The sequence below is a fragment of the Acanthisitta chloris genome, unplaced genomic scaffold, assembly GCF_000695815.1.
Source record: "Acanthisitta chloris isolate BGI_N310 unplaced genomic scaffold, ASM69581v1 scaffold5624, whole genome shotgun sequence".
Lineage (NCBI taxonomy): Eukaryota > Metazoa > Chordata > Aves > Passeriformes > Acanthisittidae > Acanthisitta > Acanthisitta chloris.
The window spans coordinates 1-22158 of NW_008669769.1; the positions used below are offsets into that span (position 1 = coordinate 1).

The following is a 22158-nucleotide window of genomic DNA, read 5'->3' on the forward strand; positions in this document are numbered from 1 at the left end:
AAGATATTTTTAGCTGCTGCAGCTATTGTATACCAACATGTAGCTGTTAGACATATTATTCATTTTTTGTGTTTTTCTGAATAATAAGGAAAAAACTATTTATGAAAGGGAAAATTGGTGTTTTCAAGCCTTCATGTGCTGTTTCTCAAGCTAGTTGTCTTTCATATGTGCTTAGATTAGTAATTTTTAAGCTTAAGCATATATTGAAATCTTATCTATTTATTTGTCATTATTAAAGAAAAATTAAGTAGTCAAAATGTATACAGTTATGGGAAGCTTTAATTTCTTATGGCTAGATTTATGTTTGTAGTTCCACCAGAAATAACTACAATTTTAGATAAAAAACAAAGTAAAGGGCTTTAAGCTCCTGCAAGGTGTATAGCCAAGATTTCAGGCACTTCACATGAAAAGCATTTTGTGGAAAACAAGATGAAATGAGCCAAAAGATTATTTTCATGAAAAAGTTAGTGGATGAAAAGCAGCATTTGGAAATGAAATTGCTTTCGGAGTTGTTGTAGTTTTCATATGTGTATGGTGAAGAGATGTATACAAGAAGTAAACCCATGGAAGCATTTTTTATGCAGTGTGACACTGTAATCATCTGCAAGAGAGTTACTAGTGCCTCTGGTTTTGACAGTGGATCATGATATCACAGTGTGGCCTACAGTGTTTATTTTCTTCTCTCTTACCTGGTTTTGTTTGGGGTTTTGAGTAGCTTGGAAGTTTTCCTGTAAAAGAGAAGGTGTATTTTAGTGATGTTATCATTACAAAGAGGAGTAAATGCTAACATTGAATTAATGTGTTGTGTGGCATCTTCAGTCATTTGGGGAGGGAGGAAGAACAAGCAGTGAGAGATCATTGATTCAGTTGAGCATTCAAGCTAAGCACTGTTGGTGCTGATACACTTCATTCATGGTCCCGTTACTCACGAGAGGTGTCTTGGTCCAGGTTCACTAGGTGGAACTGTCACTGTGAGGTTAGCAATCAGTAGTCCTCTGTGTGTAGGCACAGGTACCCAGCAAGGATTGAGCTGTGCTGCCTGGGCAGCTGTGGGATGGAGGCAGAGTCCTGGAACGACCCCGGCTCTCTGCGACGTCAGCCTTCCAGTCATCTCGTTTCCCTGTGGCATTCTGTTGCTGCTGGCAGTCTTTCAGGCTGTTAACACAGGAATAGCTAAATTCTGCACCAATAATGTATAAAACGTGCAGGCAGTGTGAGCATTGTTGAGATGGCTTTGTGAAAATCGCTGCGGCGCGCGATGCGAGACGTTGGTCAGTAAATACAAATGCCTCGTTCTTCTGGCTGGTGAAAATACAGCGTGTGTGATCTGCTTTAGAATCATTTTTCACTTAGAGCTAGTCAGAACAATAGATTTTTCAGAGTGTGCTATTCAGTGCGTGTGTGTTGGTGGCCTTTGTTCCTTCTGTCCTCCAGCAGTTTTCGTCTGGCTGTAACGGGGTTTTGTTCGGAGCGTTGGACAAACGTAACCGAGTGTTTACACTACACAAACCTTTATCTTACAAGCTGCATTTGTTCTGAGCTCAGAAGAGGCAGGAGAGCAGCTCGATATGCTGCTGGAGCTGCACACACTGCGTGTCCTCTCCTGACCCTCTCCCCTGGCCCCCGAGATCTGGCAAATGGATGGAGGCTTGGCGTGCTGCCCCGCGGGTTACGCAAGGCTTCGTGTCCTACTTCTGGGAACAAAGGCTGCTCTGAGGAACGTGGGCATCACACCTAGGTCACATAGGCAGGAAAAGCCATCTCCTGACAGAATTCCACTGAGTCATGATGGAGCTTTCCTTCATGGTAAGTCGGTGAGAATTGTCAGGTTTCAGACGATGGCTTGTCTTGCTTGCTCAATAAATGCAGAAGCGAGAGCGATGAAGCTTGCTGATGTCATCATGGAGAGGAGGAGGGAGGAGGATCACTGTGCTGAGCTCTCAGGCTTGAATGTAAACAGAGACTGCTGCAAACCTTGCGCGGAGAAGAAAACAGTGCTCTTTGTGTGGTCATTTATTGATTAAAGAAACAACAAAAGTTTGGGCGCTCGTCTCTCAAATTGTAAAGAATTGATGTTCATTCTGGTAGGGAAAACATGTTGAGTTCCCTAAATCGGTGTCAGATTCTCGTTATTTTACTATCAGACCTAATGCTTTCAGCAGTTCTGTGTATATGGAATCCACTGTACTTCTGATCCTTGGGAAGGTTACCTTCGGAATGGTTTCCACAGTCAGAGGCAAGCCAAGGACTCCAGAGGAGACAAAACAGGCTGTAGATAACTCTGCAATTACAGATGGCTACAAATCAAGGTCTGTTAGGACTTGATGATCTTAAAGGTCTTTTCTGACCTACCCTATTCTGTGATTATGACTTGAGCCGCAGCCCTTGCAGAGAGCCTGGTAGTTTTTAACATTCAGAGCACTGCCTTCTAGGTAAATCCTCTTACTCAGGATTTGAATTTCTATAGACTGCTGTCTGCCTTGAGGTATTGTGTGTCGTCTCTGAGCTGCAGCGGCCTCTCCTGCATAACAACTATTTCACACAGCAGTAGCCAAGCCTCAGTGCTGCAATATTTGAGAGAGGTGCAGATGTTTGCCAGCCGCTGCTGTTGGTTGCAGAAATGGAAGTTGGAAATTATTACTATTTCTTTCTCTTTTTTTTGGTGCTGGTAACGGTGATTAGTGGCTCTGCTTTTGGCTGATGAGGATGATGTGTTAGAATGCATGCATGGGGTTGCTTTGGGGTTTTTTTTGTGTCTGATTTGAAATAGTTCACCGGGAGCTATGTATTATTTATCTGGCAAGAGGTGTAGGTTTGCTCATGTATGTGCATTTCAGAGGTTCTCGGTTTGAAAGGTTCTGGGGTGTCTGTGTTGCTTTTAAGGGCAATAATTGTTTGGTGCAAGTGGTATATTTTGCTGTAGTTATGGCTTTGGTTTGTCAGTTTCTTCACTGTTTGTAGCTCAGGGAACAGAGCAAATAGAAATTGACTCCACTTAGAAAAATTTCAGAATGTGGATTTTGGAATTCAGGCGTTGGCTAGTGTAGCAGTAAAAATTAATTTCTTTTTAGGCGTTGCTGAGAATATTCCTGCCTTTTTTTTTTTTGACTGTACAGCACTGATACTATTGGCATATTTCTATATTAAGATGGTTAGATTTTCTTCCGTGGTTGGCTGCTTTCTCTCAGTGAGGCTCAGTTCAAGGAACCTTCTGAAAAGCTGCTACAGGGCAGTTGTCAGTCGTTTCTCTTTAGATCTGCCTATTTTTTATAATAGCATTGCTAGGTGAGAGCAAATCTGTTCCTTTCTGCTTTATCTTTTCATAGTAATTGCAAGTGACAGTGCAAGATGACACATCTCTACAGAAAGGATTTTGGACCTTTTAGGTCAGTAATACTCAGTGGACAGGCCAAAGCATATAGGGCTATTCCTTTTATCTTTTGTCAGGAAAAAAATGTAATATAAAGTAGAGCATTTTATTTTTATTTAGTCTTTTTTTTTTTTTAAAGTTGCCTGCTAAGTAGGATCACTATGGTAACCGACTAAAGGATGTCTCTGAGGCACACAACCTGCATTGCAATGTAAGTCAGGGGAGGCTCGAAGTTGTCTGAATGCTCAACACTAGCAAAAGGAACAGGCACAGCAGAGAAATAAGCTAATACTTCTTTTTATAAGCTGTTTTTTTAATGCTTGCTCTAAGGTTAAACAGTCATGTTGCAAGTAAAATATATGCGAGTCCATTCAGGGTTTATGCTCTCTTCTGGGGATGATGTTGTTAAAATGTTGATTAAAAATCATAAATTTGTGTTGCCATTCAACTTGAGTTTGTTTCCTTTTACCATTGAATTTGAGTTTGTTTCGTTTTTGGAAGGTGGTTGTATGTTAGAAGTGAGTGAGGAGGAAGCTGCATCACTCTGTGTCTCAGAGCTTGTGACAGCATCAGCATTCCTTTTTTCAAGATAATACAATAACTTCCTAATAATTTTTCTGCTAAAATCTTTTTTTTTCAAAATTTGGTGGTCTGTGAAACTCTTAGAAATCTTTGAGATGTGTTACATAGACATGCTATAAACGAGGTATTACTAGGACCATGAGGGAAGTTAATTAGTATCTACTAGCTCTGAGTCAAGCAATACTGAAAATTAGCTGCATATACATCCATTGATAAGGATTTTTTTCTTCCCAGTTACCCTTAGAAGCTTTTGATGCCAAATCCTGAGTAGTCAGACCTAAACTATCATTTTTATGCTAGCAAAATAAAATATACTAAAGCATCAGTTACGTTTTGTGCATGAGAAGTCACCTGAAGCTGCATTTTGCAGATAACTGTTAACAGCAGTATTTTATATAGTGTCTTAGGTTCTCTGTTGTGTAATACGTTAATCCAAATTCTGCACTGTGCAGGGATTTTCCCTGAAGCTTATGGGATCGTTTGAGGCACTGGAGATGTTCCATTGATGTTAACACACTGCGGTGCAGACTGTAAATAGTGCTCAGTGAATTAGCACGACACTTGTGAAATGATTGCTCACATCCAGATTGCTGGCAGAGGGACTGCATCGCTCTGCTTTGTGGCCTTCTTTCTACAAGAGTGAAATACTTGCCTCAGAACTTAAAATGCAAAGGGTTTTTATCCTTATCCCTTGAGGAAAAGTGCTGAAAAATAAACAAGCTTTAATGTTTAACTGAAGTTTCCTTCATACCTGGAGGAGATGATGTGAGAACTTACGAACTCCTTATGAACTCGTGCTTTAATGTAGAGGTATTTGTATGAAGTGCTTTTTGACAAGAGTTCAGGTTTTTTGAAGACTTCAAATCACTCAGTTTGAAGGAAGAGTGTTCTGTTTTTCTAGAAAGTTGAGAGCTTTGATGTTTATCTCCATGAGGATATGAGCGAGTCTGTCTGCAGTCCCAGCTGTGTACTCAGAGGAAAACTTGAGCTTCCAGTCCTAACCATTCATTTGATACCATCATTCTTCCAGATGTTTATCCCAGTTGTCTTGTGAAGATGTCTGTTGCCATCTTACATTACTAGAAGCATCACTCTGTTGGCAATAAAAAAAATTTACTTTCCTCTAGTAAACAGTTGAACAGAAATTGAAAATTGTTTTCTTTCAGGCACATGATTTTCAGCTACAGAATTGATTTACTCTTAGTAATTTGCCAAAGTGCTAGTATTACTTTGTTTGAAAAATAAATAATTCTCTTTTTTTTTTCCCCAGCATTTTCAGTTAGCTTTGATTGACTGCAATCCCTGCACTTTGTCTAACGCTGAAAGTAAGTAACCTATAAATATTTCCATTTATTTTGTTGTGGTTTTATTTTAAAGTCTTATGCTCACAAGTGTATCAATTTTTAATGAACCAATTCTTCACAATCAAAAGAATCAGTACTGAGAGAGGGAGACTACTAAACCTGTCCTCATCTGTCAATGGAGACAGATATTCCAGTGGAGTTGTGGATTGGTTTAGTAAATGGGATAAGTAAGAATTGAGATTTGGCTTATTCATTGCTCTGAAGACTTGCATTCTGGAGGAAACATACTATTTGAATCCTTATTTATTTATTTATTTATTTATTTGTAAACACAATGCTTGTGCCATGTCACAGGTTTAATAAGAATTGTCTTAAACTTTGAGGCATCTTGATGAGCTCTCCATTTTCAGTGGTTATTTTCATGCCATTTAAATTTATAGATCTAAAATTCAGTATCAGCCTTAGGCTGTAGAAGTAAGAAAAAGTAAAAAACTTAGTTTACATTTTGTTTTATTTGGTGCCAGCTCTATGGTACCAACTGTATATTAGTCTGTACTTGAACACAGTGATCTTTAGTCCAGTGGGATCTATCATACCAGCATGGTCTGTAGGCTGTCACAGAGCAGCCTGCAGGTGTTTATCCACAGTTAGTGGAACTGTGTGCAGGAATAAACATATGTTCTGCATGTTTTGGAGTCTGTACAACTTAAAAGGCAGAGAGTTGTGAAGGAAATTACTCCTAAAGGTTTTCAAGGTACCTTTGTGCTGTTGAGCTTAAGTTACCTCCTAAGTCTCACTTCAGAAGCATTGGATATAAGATTTAAGAGCATTTCTCTAAGAATTGGATGGAACTGTGAATATTCTATCAGCAAGGGTAATGAAAGGGAGTTTGTTTACCTGGGTGAAACCACTGGTTGTGTCTTTAACCAAGGTCTTCTTCAAAGCTTTGTCACTTATCAGGAACAGCAGAGATAATTTTGTAAAACGTTGCAGAATTCTTCCTAAGTCAATAGGCTTTTATTGTTTTTCTACCAGACATGTGATTCTTTTGTTTGTTCATATTATTTCTCACTAACTTTATAGCTTTCACCATATCTGGAAATTTTTATAGGGTTTTCCTAACCCTTCCCCTACAGTCCCTCTGCCCCCACATTTGTGTTGGGGTATTAGCTCCAGGTAAAGGCTTCATTGCCCTGTAGCCTTGGACATGGTGCCTGCAAATCAAAGGGAGTGGAGAGGAATGAGGGACACTTTCAGGTTCCCCTGTCCTGTCAGCAGAAGGAGAACTGTGCCCTCTGGCCCAGGGTGTCAGGTACCCTCACATAAATGCTCCAGATTGCCTTAGTCCTGCCCCTTGCCTGTGTAAAGGTTTGGTGAGTAGCAGCATTACACTGAGTGTTCCTAGCAGAAAAGTTTGAGTGCTAAGCCTGTCTTCTTTGTATTTAGGCAATCTTGAGTGTGACACCTTTAGTTTCTTTCCCCTGCATGGCATGACTTCATTTTGGAGCTTCACACTGAAGGGATTTTGTTATGAGGGGGAAAAAAAAAAAAGATTTTTTTAGATAATGAACTCCTGAAACAAGAGCAGGGGTTTGTCTTTCATCAGTACAGAGTGAAGTTTGAGGACGCAGTGAACATAATGGGTGTGTTATATGCCCTTTAGCAAGGAACACAAAAGGTTTATTAAAATTTTAGATGGTGCATTTCATTCTGACCTGGTTTCTGAAGTGCACTCGGCTTCCTTCTTTATAGTGAAGGACAAAGCAGTGCACAAAGGGAGATTTTCCCCTCCCTTGTGACCCAAAGAGAAACCCTGGCTCTCCACATTACCTGTATGGTAATTTGGTGTCACACTATTCTGTAGCTTCAAGGGAAAGAAATCTGTGTAATTGAAATAAATTGAGCTTGGCTCAAACACAGGTATTTTCTTACTTGTAATCCTCAAGAACATCAGGCAAAAGTCTGTCTCAAAGGAACTTTTCTTTCCTCATCAAAGCAGAATAAGGATTACATTCATCTCAATTAGCTTTAGCTATCTACCAGTCAATGGCTGGTCTAGCTTTGCAGTTCTCAGGCCTATTCCATAATGATTTGAGCTGCATGAGGATAATTTTCCCTCTGCTCTTACTCCTGAACAACTTTCATTTTTCTTTCTTCAGCCAGCAATTTTCTTGCCTCCAAGAGCTCCTGGTAATATTATGGCATTCTGTGCAATTCGTGTGAGGAATTGAAGATGCTTAACAGTAACAATCAGAATATCATCTGTAGTTAACACTTTTGGTTCAGTTTCCAGGTGAAAGACAAATCCCAAAAGCGAAGAAAAACCACCTAAATTTAAGATCCCCTGTAAAGCTGGCAGTGTATAACATAGTGTTCTATTCTGTAACCCATCTAGTCTGTCTCTTGGCAAATGAAAATCTTTATTTCTAACAGTTCTGTACAGAAAATATTGCTTGTGTTCTCTTATTGTGCTTCGCTGCATAAAGAGATTTTATTGCTAAGTTTACTGAGAGGTTAATGGACTCTGTGTTTCAGAATACAAATAAAATCCATGGACTGCCTTTCTGCAGTATCTGTTTGCAGTTTTCATGCTTTGTTAGGATACGTACTCATTTTCTGTCAGTTCTGGTATATTAAGTGTGAAATAGCAATGTAAACAAACACTTTTTTTAATCTACAAAATGTAATTTATCTTGGTTTTACGCAGATACATTTGAAAGGTTGTTTATCCCTCACTTGAAAAAACATGTTGTAATGATGGTTGTTCATTAAAACTAATAATTTTGATTTTTCCCACTCTTACAGTTCAGTTTCACATTGCCCACTTATATGAAATCCAGGTAAGCTTTAAGCTCATTTTTATAAAGTGTGGTTGATATGATGTAATCAATCTGTGGAATTCAGATTTTAGATGCTTTAGTAAAGTTAGATTTAAGTCCTGAATCACTACAGAAACTTTATTTGTTTTGGCTAAATTAAGACTGTTTTATATGTGGACTGTCTGCTGTAAAATGGAGTAGCTATTTTCATGAACATATATTTCTAATCTCCCAAATCGAGTGAAAAAAATATCCCAAAATGCAACTTTTAGGAAAATGCTTTTAAGATTATATTTAAAAGTTACATATAGATACAAAAATATGTAGTTTCTCAGTTCCTATCTATTCATATCGAGTTGAGTCCAGCCAGTTGCCCAGGTGCCTTTTAAGTATAGTTGACATGAAATTTTCAAAGATAAGTGAAATTTTCAACATTTTTAAATTTTCAAATTAAGCTGAGGTATGTGACATTGGGATCTGAGGTCAACAGCACATCAAGATGTGTTATTAATTCTCTCTCCAATCCTAGCACAGAGCTATTTATTTGAATCTTTTGGGAAATTACAGAACATTTCCTGAGCTTCCAGAATACAAGTAAATTAAAACCAAGTAGCTGCTGAAATAGCTGTTGTGTGTTTGTAATTTGACTGATGGGTTATATAATGTGGATTGTATGCCCTTTTATCACCTTCCTAGGTATCATATGACTGAGGAAGGGATGTGACATGAAAACAAAACCTATTGTCATTGAAATGGATGACAGACATAAACTCTATTTTCAGTCAGTTGGAAAGTAGCTTGATGAAGTAAGTGCTGTCAATTGATGGCACAGTGAAAAATGGCCCTAGGTATTTATGTGTAAATAAAGGACATAAATTAGATAAACAAAATGGTTTTGTTTCAGATGCTTTTGATGCTAAGCTGTATGACAGGACAGAAATCTCCCATCCCAAAGCACCATTAAGCAACTTCATGGCCTGTTAGGGTTCTTGCTTGGCCACCATCCAGATTTCATTCTGGGCCCTGGAGCACGTCTGACACGTTTATGTAACAAAAATCCACAGTGCCTCAGTTCTGTTTGGCTCCAGCAGCTCAAAAGGAAGTTGAACACCTCAGGTCACCGTGCTGGGTGCCCTGTGTAATTGTGTGAGCAATGTTAGTGCTTAGGCTGTGCTTTCTGACCAGTTGTAGGCAGCAGGAGCTGGATTTTCCTGCAAGTCAGAGCAAAAAAGGTTCAGTGCATTCTGCTGTTAGATTTGGGTTTTCTCACAGTTCTGGTTGGGAGCAGTATCTTTGTGTCTGGAGTTTGAGAATCAGAACCACAAGGGTCTTGACTTCGTTCTGGATATTACCTCAGACACAATGAAGAGAGGTTTTGGAGACAGTTGTTGCTTGGTTTCTTGTAAAGGACACAGTTTTCTGAATCCCTCTGCATGCCTGAAAATGATCTACTCTCTAATATTAATGAAACAGCCAATTCATTCCTTAATTAAGTACCACAGTACTGGAGTTTAAATGGTGGTTTGCCAACCTCTGAGCAAGAGGTGAGCCTGGTGTTGATAAGAATGAGCAGAGTTTTTTCATGGTGTATAATGTTATTTTCTGTTACTTCATCTGTGGCAGTGAGGTAGCTTATAGGGTGTCTAAACAAAGATGTTGGGTTGGGTTCTCCTTCCCCTTCCCATTTCTAAGAAGAGTCGTGATGCAGCCTAACATCAAGGACTTTGGATCTTTGGAGTTAGCATATAGATGTAAGAAAAAAGTTGTTCACTGTGAGGGTGGTGAGTCAGTGGAACAGGTTGCCCAGAGAAGCTGAGGATGCTCCATCCCTGGAATTCTGTGTTCAGGGCAGGTCTGATGGAGCTTTGAGCCAACATGATCTAATGGAAAGTGTCTCTGCCCATGGCAGGGGGTTGGAATTAGATGATCTTTAAGGTCCCTTCCAACCTAAACCAATCTGATTATAATATGAAATAAAACCAAACATTATGATGTTTTTTGGTAGTATTTTAAGGCATATATGTCGACAGATTTCTAAGTGTGAATGAAGCAACAAATTACAAAAGCAAAAAGTATTCTAGATCTGAAAAACATGCTCTGTCTTAATAGGTCTGTCTGAAACCTCCCAAGCATGTAAACATCTTTTTCCAAGTGTGACTATTAGGCACCTGTTTGACATCTGGATTTCTGCCTCTGCTGTCATGCTATACAGTGCATTTGCTTATCCTTCATAGTCATAAACTACAAATTTTGTTCCCAATGCTAAATTTAAAATTTTTTCCTGATTGTTTTTATTTTGCTGGACATGGATATTTTATTTATTTATATTATTTGTTTTCTTACCAGTTGTCTGCATTTCATGAACACCAATTAAAAATCTTTTCTACCAACTTCCCCTTGTTCCATTTGAAAGTATGTAATTGCTGCTTTAATTTTTCTTCCTGACTAGAATAAGGTTTTAAAATCACCAGAGTTGTCTTTTATGATTTTGACATTTCATGAACCGAATAACATTTTTAACTTCTAGTAGGAATTTATATTGTTTAGTCTTTTTCCCAGTGGTCCCTTTTAAAACTGCAGTAGTCTTTACTGTTGTACTCCTTGCTTAAAACAGATGTAACCAAGTCACATTCATTTGGATTTAGGTGTCCCCATTTATTTTAGCATGCTCTTCATCTGTTTGCCAGGATGAAGTCTAATGTTCAAGCATGTATTTGGGAGAGGAGAAGCAGAAGAATTGAGCAGTTAAAAGACATTCACTGTTAAGCAACTATTGTTAGGGCAAAGATAAATGCTGACATTACCAAAGAAAATAATCCATCAAGGAGTCTTAACCTTTAAGATATACAAAACAGCTCATACTGTTCCAGAAGTCAATAAAGACCCTGATCCTAAAATGGAAGTGTATTTTCTGTTCATAGGGGATTAAGAGTTGAGTGTTTCCAGCCTTTAAGCACACTTAAACTATATAGCAGATAATAAGATGGTATAACTTCATTCCCTAGGCATAATCCGTGGATAATGTTTTAATTCCACATATGGTGGGACTCTTACCAGGACAACAAATATGTTGAAAAAGGCAGTTTAAATATATCAAAGGAAGGAAAGACACAAAATTACAGCAGCCACCGATTACTGATGATTTATGTTTCTGTTACCAGTTCCTGGGAGGAATTTGTGGAGGATTTTTGCAGGTGTAGACTCATATTCAAGCATTCCCCTTAAAAGCAGAATATTCATTTTAGTGTAAGAAACATAATGCATGTATGAGGAGTCGACCAAATTCATTAATCTGCAAATTTCCCTTAATTATTTTAGTCCTTTTCTATTAATGACTACATTTATGGGAGTTATTCTCTTACCATATCTATTTCTATACGTCACTCATGAAAGCTTTCATATGCACTGTATGCAAAAAAAAAAAACTCTAGAATTTTTTGTCAATGTGTTTGTGTGCTGTCAGTGCTGTGAAATCGTTGCTATTGGTGATCTGTTGTAAGCTCTATGATTAATCCATTTACTTTTTTCCTTTTGCAGAGAAAGTATCACTCTGCAAAGGAAGCTTATGAACAGCTTTTGCAGATCGAAAACCTTCCTGCACAAGTAAAAGCAACTGTCTTACAGCAGTTAGGTATGTAAAATGAACTTTTCTTTGCCTCTGTGTTTCGTTTTTCCATCCTTGCCTTCAGCAGTGCTTTTTTTAAGGCTCCATTTCCAAAGTGAGTCTTAGACACTGACGATGATACGTGAGATTTTCACCCAAAATAGAATATGCAACAGTAGATAATTAAGTAAATAAGAGAGGAGGAAAAGATTTTAATTAAATCTACAGAATTAAAGAGCTCTTAGACTTGCTGCAGTCTGTGTGTTACAGATTTTGGGCAGTGAGGGGGTGGTCTTCCAGAGAAAGAGTTGCAGCACTTGGAATTCTGTGTTCTCTGTTCTGCCTCCAATAACATCCCTTGAATAGCCAAGCTAAATGCAGGAAACCAAAATACTCTTCTCTGTTGCAGCCTAGAAGAACATGGCAGCTGAAAAATTTACCTTTTCTTTCTGTTTAGTTATACTACGTAATGAAAACCTATTTCTGCAACTAACAATAGAAGCCACATAAAAAGGGAAAAGTAGTTGCTTCTAAAAAATTGTCATCTTCCATATTTATAGAAACCTGATAAATAATTTTTCGACCAAAATTTCTAATGGGTGGGTAGAATAAAATACTTTTGTCCTGTATACCTTATAAAATACTTCCAGTAGATTTTCTTAAAATTGTTCAACTCAGTGCAAACTTCATTCACTTTCTCCATGTTCTTCATCTGATTTATTGTTCTGAATATTAATTTAGCCTGCTTATGCCCATTTTTATTTTTTCCTCCTTTCACATAGTGGTCATTTAACTCAGATTTGTAACTGGCACTAAGTGATGGCCACAGTGCTTTCTTCTTCTGTAATGCAGGTTGTGTATGGATTTGGAGTGGGATAATCTGTGACAAAATGTCAAAATTAGTGGGCCAATTTTGAGTCATCTGTGTGAAAGCTCCAGTGAAGCTGCTGGAGGAGTTCTCTGCAGGGCTCTGGGTGCTGTTCTTTTTGCTGTCACAGAGCAGTGTTGCTTATATTTCAATAAGCCCTTTGATTTTTTTGATTTTTTTTTAGCTCGGTGTTGTCACCTAGTGTAAAGTGTCAGCAGTTTCATCCAGAGAGGCTGTACATCTGCTCAGTGGAAGACAGGCTTCTCAAAAGAGCTGACCAGTTCTTTTTCAACTCTGTTTGATGTGTGTTGCCACAATAGAAGCAAAGGCACATGGTTGTGTTGGTAAAATCCTGCCACAGGTCTCTGTGCTAGCAGCAAGAGCAGTGACTTTGAGAATTGTCTGCTGTCTGAAAACTGGATTAACTCTCTTTATTCAATCAGCATAGGTCACCTAGTTTTGTTGTGTGGGTAGCTGCTGTGTGGAGAAAGGGATAGAGTGGTCTGAACCACAACATTCAAGGAATTGTGCCATTTCTTTTGCTCATCTCTGTTGACGTTGGTATTTGTCAGAGTGTGGTGTTTATCACAGATTTAATCTTTAGCAGCTGATAAGAAAAATACCTCCTGGGGAAGCACAGTCTGGGTGCTGCACTGCTGCGTAGAGAACATAGTAGAAAATACCTGGCATCTGCCACAATTCTACTTGCAAAACCCAGTCAAAAGACATTTGTATTTCTATTTTGAACTCTTTTTTTATTTAATTTTATTTTTGAATCTGACAGCAAAATTGTTTTGGCATGAAAATAGTGTTTGTTTATTTTCCTGAGCTAGCTAATGTTTTTTGAGCCAGAGTTGGAATTTAGACAAGTTCAGATGTCTTGTGAAAGACTGTAAAGACCTGGGAAAGAGCATGGAACATTTGTGAAGTATGGACAAAATCTGTGCTTTTGTTTATTTAACAATTAATGTCCCAAGAATGGAAGAATAATCAATATGCTAGTTGAGAATTGAAGTTAGGTCTTGCAAATGGGAAACTGCACAGCTTACCAAGGGTTTTCCATCTCCTTTAAATATTTCTTCATTTTATGCATGAGAAGAAGAGATCTAGTTTCCTTTACCTGTGCTACTCTAGTGGAAAACTTTTGTTTGCTCTTCCTTTTGCTTTCTGCCTTTTTCACCTTCTTGCAGAGGAAGATAAAATTGGGACTCAACCCTTGTTTCAGCAGTGCAGCTATTTAGGGGTTGCTGGATCTCTTGTCTGCCTCCTAAAATAGATTCATCCTTTTTATCAGTGAACCTCAGTGAAGATCTCCTGAAGATACAACCCATTATCTTTCAGTCCAGCAAAAAAAAGCTTCTCATAAAACAGAAAATGTGCACAAAACGTTTGCAAAGATGCAGGAAATTGTTTAATGTCTTTTTTTTTTTTCACTTTTAGTTGTAATTGCTGAACTATTATCTTTATCTCAGACTTTGCCTGGCACAGCACCTGGTATTTACATCCTTAAGGTATCATTACACAGGTGAATTCTGACAACCAACTGCTCACAGGCCTTTTTTTCTTAAAGCATCAATATTTTCTGTATGCTTAAAAAACTTGGAGACTTGGGATTGGATTCAAAATCATGGCTTGTTAATTAAATTCATGACAGAAAGTTGTGTATGTCAAATGTCTCTGCAAAAATCTCTGGGTTTTTTTACTTTCTTTTTTTTTTTTTTTCGTAATTGGTAGAGTTTTGATTTGATTGATCTTCAGTCAAGATGAAGTACTTTTTTCAGCACTGTAACCCACTGGACTCCTAACCTGCCATTTCTTGCAGCTCATGAAATATTTCAACTTCTGCTTGTGACCAGATTTTCCAAGTGATATTTCTTAAAACACCTCCGGCAAATGTCATTCAGTAGATGTGATTTTCTTTTCAATTGCCTTTTTTAAAGCTTGGAAGTTTGCATTCCATTTGCAGAAGTGTCACAGTGTTTGTTAACAACTGTGAGCCCATGGAATAAAAAATAAGCTGTCTAGAACAGGTAGGATAAAATACTTAAGGTATAGTCCAATTACAGAGAGTGAGGTAAGGCTGCAAATACTCATCAGTTCAGTTCTCAGCCTTACCTGCTTTGTCTGGCATTTTCAAGTGACATCTGAGTCTGATCTGGATCCTTTGGGTGGCATTGCCTGTTCATGGAATTAGACTTATCAAAAAGGATAAGCTTAGGGTGCTGGAGTTTAGCTCACAGAGGTGTTCAATGAGCATACAGTGCAGGGGTGTGTACAGCTCTGCAGGTGGTTAGAACTCTTAAAACAACTTCAGGTATTTCATGAAATGGGTATCACAGTGTGCCACCAGGGACTGTTTGTGGGTAGGACACTATAAAAAATAAGGCCAATCCTTTGCCACACCTTAATTTTTACAAATCCTGCCTGAAAAGCAGTGGATTGTTAAGACAAATACAGGTCTGGGAAGCAAACAGCAAGACACAGCTGAGCATTGTGGTATGTAGTGATGTCAGCAAACCAGCTGCCTGCCACAAAGGAGGCCTTGTATTCACTGCGTGAGCAGCAGTGAGATGGTTCTGTGGCTGCTTAAAGAAATTCCATCTGAGCATAGAGGCAGATGAGGAAGCAGCTTGAGGAGATGATGAAGGTGCTTTATTTGAAATGGTAACCAAGCCTTGCATCAGTGCTACTGCACAGATGTGTTTTAATAGCATGTCAAATATTATTTGGGAGCTTGGATTGTGGGAGGCCTTTAAAGTGAGGATGAATAATTTGTCTAATGAAAGGCACAAAAAGGGAATTTGAAAGAGTATGATGTGTGGTTAGATGAATTCGTTACGGAGATGAGAGGTGATTGTGTTTGTCAAGATGAGCAGAGAGGATGTTGTAGCAATGAAGGTGAAATGACAGTGTGAGAAATGGAGATGCAAAAATTCATAGGCCAAACGTAGATATGGGACAAATAGGAGGACTTAGAAGACAAGGAATAAACAACCTAATATGCAGATGTTATAAATGTTACATATGCTGCATGATTGGTACTTTGTGACAGAGAGAATTGTGACACTTTCCACAGTGCCAGGGAAAGCATCAGTGTTCAGAGGAGGAAAGATTTAGCATGTTCAGATTCACTTTTTATAGTAGAAGACTGAGCAGTTCATAATTAAGCTGCTAATCTCATAAAATTTATTTAAATCAGAAAAGCTCTCTTTACCTAAAGTAATTTTAACTTTGGATCTTTTTTGTCCTGTAATTTTAGTATACAACTTTAAAAGTTTTTTTAATCTCATTCATCATATTATATGTAAGTGGTTTTTATTGTTTGATATTCCTATTTTTAAAGATTCACTAGTGCTGTGAATCTTCTCCTGCTGTGCTAAAGTATTCAGTGGCCTCGGGGGAATTTCACTTCTCCCATTTCTGGATTCTTTTTGTAGGCTGGATGCATCACACCGTGGATCAGCTTGGAGACAAGGCAACCAAGGAAAGTTATGCTATACAGTATCTCCAGAAATCTCTAGAAGCAGATCCAAATTCTGGTCAATCCTGGTATTTCCTTGGAAGGTGAGAAATGACTTTATAAACACTGTAACTATATTTGTAAATATTTTTTAGAGGATACTCATTACTGTGAGTATCTGACATTGTTTTTCTTTTTAATCCTTTCAGAGGAAAAATGAAGGGAAAGGATGTATGTATCTACTTAAGTTTTCTCTAAAGTGTATAAAAAGACAAGGTGCTAACATGTTTGGGATGAATATAGATTAGAAGTTGAAGTGAAGTATGTTACCCAAGTGGTCCTGCTTTTTTTGTAGCTACTATTCATTCTACACATTTGCAGTAATCTGAATATTCCTGTCTGGTTTTACCTGTTTCTCCTCCTTCTCCCACATGTTCTGTTCTTTCTGTATTTTTTGTAAATGCTCTGTGAATGTTGTTAGTTTTCTTCATACCTTTTTCATAATTCTTTCTCTATTTTCTCAGAATCTCCCTTCTAGTCTCAATCAGTTTTTGCACTAAAATCCAGATATTTTCCTAGTTATGCATCTATTTATAAAGGGCTTACACTGCAACTGCATATTAGGCCAAGATGGCTCAGACTGATCCATTCCATTGTCTAAGTGTTCAGTTAATTTTGTACTCTTGGACAGTATTTTTTGCTTGAAAATATTCCAAGATGTAAATCATATCAATTTGCTGAGTTTCCTTGGCCTCCTTTTTAAAAAATAGAGTGCTTTACACGAACACCAGTAGCTCTTGAAATAATCAGGTTTGGGAGAAAGCTTTGAGAGCAGTTCAAGTGCATAAGTGAACAGGTCACTTCTGTTGAGAAATACATTTGAAAATAAGGAGGAAAAATTAAACTTAATACTCTAATCTCAGAATCTTCCAGCTTGGTTCTTGGAGGTTCGGGTCAAATACAAATGGAACCTACTTTTGGTTTTGTCATCCCAGTTGTATTCCTCCAGCTGTTGTATAAGACAGAGCTCTTCAGCCAGCTGTCTGCAGCACTGAGAGGGAAAAGGGAAAATGAGCCAGGGAGCATCTGGCTCATCTTATCATCCTCTGGACTGAAATCCTCTATTTTCTTCAGTAGTCCTATTCCACGTGCCTTGAGCTAGATGAGTTCTTAGGCAGGACAGAGCTCCCTGAAGTGTGTGCACAGCTGCTCTGCTTCCACTCCTGCTAGACCACAGCTTTCAGTGGGCAGTGAAACCTAGACCATGCAGACAAGGGGGGAAAACACAGGAAATGGGGTGGAAAATTTAGTGGGAGCATCCCTTATACTTTCCAGGGAGGATGTTTCTGTGCCCCATTTCTCCAGTCCATCCATTGACAGGAGAAGAGGAAAAGAACAACAGGGTTATGGGGCTGTGCCTTCACTCTCACTCCTCATGTCTTGTGTTATTCCTTCCTCTGCTGATTGTCCAAACTAGATAGCAAGTTGGTTTCAAGCTACTTTTCTAAAATATGTCTCTATCACCCTCCTCTCTCACTGGAAAAACTCCATCACCTTAAGTTTCTTTGGGGGCTTAATGTTCGTGCTAACCTAATGTATCTGATAGCAGAGTGAAACATGTATCAGAAATTGGGTTAGATTGTGATTGTTCCTTCCTCTGCTGATTGTCCAAACTAGATAGCAAGTTGGTTTCAAGCTACTTTTCTAAAATATGTCTCTATCACCCTCCTCTCTCACTGGAAAAACTCCATCACCTTAAGTTTCTTTGGGGGCTTAATGTTCGTGCTAACCTAATGTATCTGATAGCAGAGTGAAACATGTATCAGAAATTGGGTTAGATTGTGATTGAAATGATCTTCTGATGTTTTTAGGCAAAGTAATGCTCTGTTTTGTTGTATTCCTTTCCTAGTGTGCCTCAAGAATACATGAAAGGGTGTAGCATGTTCAACAAAGCTTTGCCTGTACTGCTCTGCTTGGGGTTTATTTTTCACTAGAATAAATCTTCTGTTGTTATTTGTGCATTTTGAAAGTTGTCAGCCCTTTTTGAACAGGGAAACTTGGTACAATGTAAGACACAGCTGTTGTAGATTAAGCTAGTAAATGTATATATATTTATTTTTGAATTTATTTGATGCTTTTCATTTTAAAACAGTAGGTGTTATTCCCTGTGGTATAATTGTAGTTCTCTTTAATGCCAGAATACCTTTGAGTTTGTACTTTGAAATTATTAAAGTAGAAATGGTGAAAAAATTCAGAATAGCATGATTTTTTTGCAAAATTTGGTGCTATATATATGCAGTACAAATAACCAGTTTGTTGTTCATTACTTGACTGTTACTGAGATGCAATAAATGCACATAAAAAGCTTCCCAGGCAATCAGGAACCATCCTGATTGAGTTGGTCAGTATCTCTCAATAATTCAGTCTTGTAGAACATTAAGTTTTATAACCATTTGTTTGCTGAAATAGGTAACTTAATTGTTTCTTTATATTGCCATCTGTAGATAAACATTGTTGTTACTGAGTGATAATGTGTCACAAGTGAAAGAAATGTAAGTCTCTCAGATATGGTATGGCTGGTTTACTTGCAAGTGCAGTAAGCTAGGGTTGAAATAGTTTTCTGTACTTCTCAAATAAATAATGAGTCAATACCTGTTAAGATGTTTGAGTCTGCTTGTGCCTGGTGTTCAGGAGCAGTGAATGATGAGTGTATGTTTGCATGACTTAGCAGTTATCATATCAGTCTGGTAAGCCTTCCTCAGTGACTGCCTTCTATAAATATTACCAAAGTTCTTTTCTTCTTCTCCCAGGTGCTATTCAAGTATTGGGAAAGTTCAGGATGCCTTTATATCTTATAGGCAATCTATTGATAAATCAGAAGCAAGTGCAGATACATGGTGTTCTATAGGGTAAGAATGACACAGGGTAATACAGTGATATAATTCCTTGCTAATATGTGTAAATAAAGAATATCAGATTTTTAAGTCTTCTGGGCATTCAGAGGGACTGTAAAACTTCTTTTACTTATACCTTTGCGTTGTCAGACTTGTCTGATTTGAAGTCTCCACAATGAATTTATATTTGCTTCCTCAATTTTTTTAAAACGCTGAGTATGCTACGTAAACGAATTTTGCATGTGAAAACTCTGTGTGTTGTTTGTGCTTATTACTGTGCTTTATATAATGCCAAGGTTTATTAAGGGTTTAGAGGGGGATGTGTATGTTTGACTTGTTTGCATTTTGACTTTGTTATTAATTCTCCACTTCACTAATCTTTCTATTCAGTGTGCTGTATCAACAGCAAAATCAGCCTATGGATGCTTTACAGGCCTATATCTGTGCTGTACAATTGGACCATGGCCATGCTGCAGCCTGGATGGACCTAGGCACACTCTATGAGTCCTGCAACCAGCCTCAGGATGCCATTAAATGCTACTTAAATGCAACTAGGAGCAAAAATTGTAGTAATACCTCTGCACTTGCAGCACGGATAAAGTATTTACAGGTAAAGCTAACGTTTTAAGAAGTGGGCAATAGTCTTCCAAGTACACAGCAGAGGGGAGGGGAGAAAAAAACCACACAAGTTTAAGTTGCAGTTGTTTGTGGTGTGTATAACCTGTTCTCATGTGTATTGTAAGCATATCATAGCCTGTAATATTTTATTTCTTCATTTTTAAGTGGAACTTAATTCCATATAAACCCTATTTTGCACATTTAATCAAAGCATACTGTTTTACATCACTTTGCTTTTTTCTTTGTATTGTCTGCATTTTTAAGTTCTCATAACATGTAGTGAGAATGCACACACACTATCTTTCACTCTTGTTTGCAATTGCAGAAAAAAAAAAAGGAATTATGAGACCTCTGAATCCAGAGCTCATCTTTGTTCTGATTCTCACAAAGGTTTATATTCTGGTTACCCTCTTTTATACTTAGCATCTTTCTAAAACCCGAAATTTTAAATCTATCCTCTCTTTAAGACGTTAATTAGCTACAGCATTTAGGAAGATTTCATGGACTTGCTCTTACTAAAGTAGGCTTGTGTTAAATTTGCTTTTTACATAATTTTTCCTAGGCTCAGTTGTGTAACCTTCCACAAGGTAGTCTACAGAATAAAACTAAATTACTTCCTAGTATTGAGGAGGCATGGAGCCTACCAATCCCCGCAGAGCTTACCTCCAGGCAGGGTGCCATGAACACAGCACAGCAGGTGAGAAGTTGGGTTATGTTCTGCAGGTGCCCAGCTTTAAGGGTTCTTTACAATCGGTAGTGGTCGAAGATGATTTTATTGAGCACAGGATTGGCTTTTACTTTATTAAAAAAAAGAAAAAAAGGACCTTTGATTTATTTGCAAAGGGATATTAGAACAAGTAGCTCCCTATAATGTGGGAGAAATATGGGGGTACCAATTTAGAACCTTTGTGGATTTTCATGATTTTGAAAGATTTCATCTTAAGTAGAAATGCTGCAGTGGTTTAATAATCCCGTGAAAGGTACACATTCCTCCATTGATGACCATATGGAAACTGATTTTTTCAGTTATTGAGATCACCTTCAGAATATCTACTCGGCCCTTTTAATGTATGTGGGCTGTTAAAATTATAAAATTTCAAGGAAAGCATGAAGAATATATAGAACCATATTTTTGTCTTCCTTCTGTGATTCTTAGGCTTGTAAACCTCATCATCCAAATACTGAACCTGTACTAGGCCTCACTCAAACACCAATTTCACAGCAATCCTTGCCACTACACATGATTCCTTCTAGCCAAGTAGATGACCTGACCAGTCCTGCCAAGAGGAAAAGAACATCTAGTCCAACAAAGGTATATATTCCAATGAACTAGAGCCCCCTACCAAAATTATATGGAAATATGCATTAAAATGATGCAGCATGCACAGAATTTGTGCTGTAAATTTGAATCCTTTGGCATCAAGGTGGGGAATGTTTTTCGAAATTTTCCAAACCATTTTTAGTGATGTGGTTAATCAGACTCCAGTTGAGAGAGGAAGTGCCTGAGGGCAGTGCAGATTGGTGGCACTATACTGCAGTAGTTGTGTGAGGAGTGCAGTTGTAGTCTGATGATGGAGAGGGAGATGATCATGTCATCCTGTCTATTGCCTTTGCTTATATTTAGAATTCAAGTGTTTCATCATCATGTAATAGTGTTACGGTAGATAAAGTATTCAGCTTTAAAAGTAGCATACATTTAAGTTAATTGCATAATTTGATTTGCTTGCTTCTCTTTATGATATTAGATATCATTAACTTTTTCTTCAGAGTACTGATACTGGTTGGGAATGGTAGAATGAGACTTGGTGTGTTCTAGTACATTCCTTGTTTCTGTTGTTATTCTTGAAACAATGACTAGTTCTTTCATAAGTAAGATAAAATCTAGATAGTAGAATGAATGAATGTTGACCCTTTGGTAGTCTCACATTTTAATGTAATGTTTCCTCTCAGAATACTTCAGATGTGTGGAGCAGTGGCCATACAGTGTCACATCCTCCTGTACAGCAACAAATTCATTCTTGGTGCTTGACACCACAGAAATTACAGGTGGGTGTGTTAAAGATCTTCAGAAGCTTTGACATATTTTTTTGTTTCTTTCCTTCTTCCTTTTGAGAAGATAAATCTGGGACATTTTTCAGTTTCACATTCTTGAAATTTAGTCTGAAATGCTTCCCAAATAATTCCCAGGGTGTAGTTCAAGTTGTGCTAATATTTATGGCTTCTCTGTGTGAGATTAGTTCTCTAGTAAAATAAATGATCTCTAGCAGAAACTGAACACTTAGAGTGTATGAATCCATAATTTATAAAGTGAGAGCATACAGTAGTTCTTTTTTCTTATGGTGTTTTAAGGATAGATATGCAAATTGTCACACTTGTGGGGATGTGGAAAGAGGTGTAGAAGTACTGTAATATCTTTTTCCTCTGAGGTAGCTTCTTGTGTCAAATTGCATAAACAAACAAGCACATTCTGCAAAATGCAGTTACTCAAACGAAACCTGCTGCTGCTTTTCTGCATTTTTTGTCATCTAATACAGTTCTTATGAAATGCTAGGTTTATTTTGGAAATCTTGTTGGAGGTGGTTTTTTTTGTCATGATGTTTTGTTGTCTCTTCAGTTCATTAGGGCATGCAGTGAGCTTC

General features: G+C 37.9%; 1 protein-coding gene across 1 annotated transcript in view; it reads left to right on the forward strand.

Moving 5' to 3' along the window:
* The first annotated feature begins 5226 nt into the window (after positions 1-5226).
* Positions 5227-22158, forward strand: part of LOC103801036 (lysine-specific demethylase 6A-like) — a 54871-nt gene continuing 37939 nt past the window's right edge. The window contains 8 exon segments of the mRNA XM_009073435.1: positions 5227-5277; positions 8062-8096; positions 11613-11706; positions 15985-16111; positions 18818-18916; positions 19292-19511; positions 20676-20831; positions 21470-21565. Of these exon segments, the coding sequence (XP_009071683.1) occupies positions 15990-16111; positions 18818-18916; positions 19292-19511; positions 20676-20831; positions 21470-21565 (693 nt within the window). The 5' untranslated portion in view covers positions 5227-5277; positions 8062-8096; positions 11613-11706; positions 15985-15989.